The sequence below is a fragment of the Neltuma alba genome, unplaced genomic scaffold (assembly GCF_004799145.2).
Source record: "Neltuma alba isolate B1F8T4 unplaced genomic scaffold, ASM479914v2 tig00011132_pilon, whole genome shotgun sequence".
In the NCBI taxonomy this organism is placed as follows: Eukaryota; Viridiplantae; Streptophyta; class Magnoliopsida; order Fabales; family Fabaceae; genus Neltuma; species Neltuma alba.
The window spans coordinates 1-4,825 of NW_021635868.1; the positions used below are offsets into that span (position 1 = coordinate 1).

Consider the following 4,825-nt stretch of genomic DNA (forward strand, 5'->3'; position numbering starts at 1 on the left):
CTGGTCCGATGATAAAAACCTGCACAAATAGACATGGACAGTCATAATAGACGAGTAGTTTCTTCAGCGCAAAATGTTCTCTCTCTCTCTCTTTTTTTGGGGGGGGGGTCAAAAAAGTGGGATAATACCACAGCCACAAGAGAAGATCATAATAAGTTCACAACCATAAAAGACACTTCAGAATAACCAACTTTAGATATTTTCCAAGAAATCCAAATAACACTGTTAGCATACTTCCATGAAATAAAATCAGCTGCGAGTCTTCACCACCGCCATACGTAAAAACAAAAATCCCAACATCATTGAGCCCTCTTTTTGCAAATAAGGTCAGAAATGCAATAAAGTGGTGAATATTAAGCATTGATTAAAGAGACAACAAGAGCAAGAAGTTGAGTACTAAGATGTATGGTCATGCATGAAAAGATAACAAAATATATATATATATATATATATATTTATAAGAAAACTTGGCACGGTATCTGTTGAGAAAAATAGCAAAGAATTGTTCGAGGTGGTTTGAAAGTGTAAAAAGAAGGCCGATAAAGGCACTAAGAAAGAAAGCTAGGTGAATGGTTGTTAAGGTAGAAATGTGCCATGTGATCCATGCAACTGATTCTAAGGATAAAGCTTGTTGTTTACAAATATCAAGATTACACCTGATGACGACTAATATGTAACAAATCAATATCGTGTCAGAAATTATGCCAATTACATGGCATGGAAATTCAATTCTAACCTTGTCAGGTGGCCCCTTCGCACCTCCAATGAGAATTTCCGCACTGAACCACCAAATGCATTTAAAAGTTAAAACCAACAAGAGTGCTTCTTAAAAACTATTATTTACTGGAAGGAGGGAAACAGAATATTTACTTGCAGGACTCCTTAATTGACAAAATTGTCGCCCCTTTTCTCCCAATAACACGTCCCATCTTTCCCTTGGGAACATCAAGGACCGAAAGGATTTCTTCCTCAGGAGCATCTCCATCCACTGTCAACTTATCTAATAAATAAGCGCATGAATTAGTAATTATTAACATAACTGTACACTCCGTCATTTATTTCAGTCACATCTATCAACTTGCTAGTTATAGCAGCTTAAATAAGAGAGCCAAAAATCATATACTTTCTGGACTCAGCGGCTTAAAATCTTAAAAACATAGCAGACAAAATTTAGCTAAAACAAAAACCTATTCTTCCTGAATCTAGAAGAGTCATCTGTAATAAATGGATCTACAAAAAGGCAAATTTTCCACCAAGTAATTGCAACCTAAATGGAGTTCATGATTCAGACCTTATTTCATTTTCAGTGGCAACCAACCAGAGGATTGAAAATACTCACCATTTTTGTGGCAAATTTCAGCACATTAGACTCCTTAGTCATAACAATTAGGCTTAAACTTGAAAACACCATAACCTTCAAATTATACCATTACCTGGCCAAAGATCACCAGTGACAAATAATATTTCAAACTAAAAATCCTAGTGGGAAAAAAATCTGTAAGCATTTGGAGGCAATTAGCACTATAGTTTGTCTATTTGGAGATACAGTTCCAAATTATAGAACAAGGAATTAAATTTATACCTGGAATAGGAGGTAGAGAAGGCCAGTCCACATAATCATTGGCATTGACACAAAAGCATCGGCAATAGAGGGCACCACGAACTGCAAGATACCATAGCGACCGTTCATTTAATTTCTCCATCATCCGGTGATAAATGTAGAGAAGAAAGCGGACATCATCAGCAGCTGCACGGACCATTAATTCAGATAATGGCCTGTATGTCCAAAACTTGGGGTCCTGATATAAATTAAAGAAACAATGTAAATAGATGACATCATGATAGATTGAAACGTAGACATCAGTCACACATTCTTTTTAAATGACGTGAACAGAAAAATCATTATAAAAATAGATTATAAAGGTGAAGTTTCCAGTCAGGAAAATCGGGAAATTGCATGATTAAGATTGTTAGTGTTTACTGCTTTTTACATGTGCTTCAATAATTCCCAGCATTCCTCAATCACAGGTCACAGCATAGTACTATATGCTGTATATATGTTGTATCAAATCAAACCTTAGTGATAACATCACATGAAGAAATCAAACATATGACCTGCCCCAATATCAATGTTACACCACCAATTTCAAGGAACAAAATTGAGCTGCCATCGTATCTTTTTCTGAATACATAAGAATGTGGTTAAAACCAACCTGACGAAGTAGGATGCGAACTTCTTCTTTCTCAACATATGATATACCTACATTTCAAACCGTAAAAGTGAGTATGACAGGAGTAAGCAAAAGACTCAAAGGAACCTACAGGATTATTAATAATCTGCACCTAACTTAAATTGGTAAGTAAAATAAACTCCCTAACAGAAAGATAAACTTCTAACAGATACCACAATAATACGGATTTGCAAGGAGGCCAACAAATGAAATGTAGTCATCTGGCAATCTCTTCCGTCCTTCTTGCTCCTCTATCAGTGAATAAGCAATCTGAAACAAAGCAAAAGGTAAAATAAGAATTAACTCAAGGAGCAAAAGATCAATAGTTTGAAACATCACCATATTAGATGTTAGGGCAAGAAACTTAGCTCGGCCCAGTAATATTAACAATATGGAGATGGAGGGAAATCACAGAGAGAGAGAGACTTATTATACTTCCATAAAAAATTCATTTTCTCTCTCCTGTCTTGCGTTTTTTGGAAATACAAACGTAAGATTAAGGGAGGGAGAAGTCAAGAAGTTCAACTTCAAGTTCAAGAGAAAAATGTAGTTGTAACCAGCCGATTTAGTAGAATTAGAACAGTATTCTTCTCACAACAGCCATTAGCTGAGATCAGAAAGCCCCTCCTCCCCATAGGCACAGAACCATTCCTAAAATTTTCCAGAGTCCTTACAATATGAAATTTGTGCAACAATGGAGGTAATAGAGTTCTTTGACTCAATAATGGACCCAAAAATGGGAGAAAAATTGGCTTGTTAATAACAAGGCTTACCTGGGTATCCACCACATTGTTCAACTTGATTCCGAACTGAAAATACAATGCCTAGGAAACAAGAACATGTCTATTAAATCTTCAGATTGTCAAGTAGAGTAGGAATGCTAACATGGCAGGATAAATCTATCAACATTCATAACTTACAATGAAGTAATAAAATAAATCAGATACCTCACTGTCTCGTTTGCAATCATGAATCACTTTTGTTATGTAACTAGACTCAAGTGCAGGCTTGCAGGCTTTGATAAGCGTCTCTCCCCCTTCGATTGCATCAACCAGGTATATAGCATCCGGAAATGCAAGCTGCAGGAACATGAAAACTTAGTAGGTAACACGGAAATAAGATGAGAACTCATCGAGAGTCCTGACTACAAAAATACAAAAAGACTGGATGTAGAAAGAGAAGGTTACAAATTACAAGATTATATAGAACAAAAAACAATGACCGTCTCAAACAATAAGATGCAAGTTGAGAAGCATGAAAGTGCTGCACCTAGGAATTAATAATACATCCTTGATATAACCTTCTTAATAGTGTCGCCGTTAACAGAAGCATGTAATGTGATATTTATAAGCGGTAATTAGTATTATATCACCATATTTGAAGCCAAACATTTTTATAGCTGCTTTCTGTCTCGACTAAACAAGAAAAGTGCACTTAGGTTATTTCCATTCACATAAGTCTCTCCTACATAATTAGATATTATAACATTAACATTAACATCCGACTCCAGTACATATAACGCAAGCTCTCTCGTCAAGCTTACGGAGCAAGCAAGTATAGCGCACCTGCATTATACATAGAGCCCCATAGCGACACAAGTCGACACCCTCACAATCGAAACCAATGACGAGTTGCTTTTGGGGTGAGGGTTGGAGGAATTCAACTGGAAGTTGAGATGCCCTGGTGACAATATGAATTGGAACCGGAGTAGAACGATCTTCATGAACCAGAAGCTTGTTACCTGAGTTGCCATTGAAATTCCAAACAAGTCAGTGCGATTCAACGGCAGAGTTCCAATTAGGTTCTATAGAACAGCAGATTACGATTCAAGTAAACACGCTATCAACTAGTAAAGAGCTTATTCCACATTATCTTTAGGGGGAAAAAACAGCCGATGAAGCTGTAGAAGACTGAGGAAATCGATGTTGTAAACCGATCAACGTTATCAAAACATGTTCAACCTAGAAATTTGAAGGAAAAAAATAACAGAGGAAAAGTGAAATGAAGAGTGAATTGAGAAAAGAGACGGAAGAGAAGGAAAATGAGAGAGTACCAGGCTGAGAGGCAGAGGGCAGAGGAACATCTGTCTGATATGACGGAGGAGAAGAAGCCATGTGATCGGAGCATCCAAGCACATCACTCTTTTCTCACCACCCTAACGCCTTTTTATTCATCCCCCTTTCCCTCTTTCGGTTTCGGTTCTTCCTTCCCTACTCTTCCTGAAACAGGCGCATTTTTATTCTTCCATTTTTACCCTTTTCATCACTTGCGCCAGAAACATGTATTCATCATCAATATGCTGTATATTATAAAATTAATGTATACTAAAAATATTGGCCAGATTTTAGATTTCTGTTTACTGTTTTCAAACTCTTCAAAGTGAATCTTAGGCTTTTTTTATATTATTGTGTTTAATATCAGCAAAAACATACCGATAACCTCCTAACTTCTTTCTGGTAATAATGCTCTATTCAGTTTTTAATATAAGATATTTTTAATGACTTCACAAGTAAATAAAAAAATCAGTTAGCAATAGTTTTTCTCTTTTTGACCAAACAGTTAGAAATAGTTTTTTATCGGGAGAATAATAAAAC

General features: G+C 36.2%; 1 protein-coding gene across 1 annotated transcript; it reads right to left on the reverse strand.

The window, feature by feature from the left end:
• Positions 1-4: 4 nt before the first annotated feature.
• LOC114761721 (piRNA biogenesis protein EXD1-like) lies at positions 5-4,435 on the reverse strand (the record flags this gene model as incomplete). Its single annotated transcript, XM_028951149.1, has 10 exons — positions 4,285-4,435; positions 3,797-3,972; positions 3,179-3,310; positions 3,005-3,055; positions 2,405-2,501; positions 2,214-2,260; positions 1,583-1,799; positions 871-1,000; positions 737-779; positions 5-19 (listed from the first exon to the last, which is right to left on the reverse strand). Coding segments are annotated over exons 1-10 (969 nt in total), but the record flags the coding sequence as incomplete, so codon positions are not given.
• Positions 4,436-4,825: the final 390 nt, after the last annotated feature.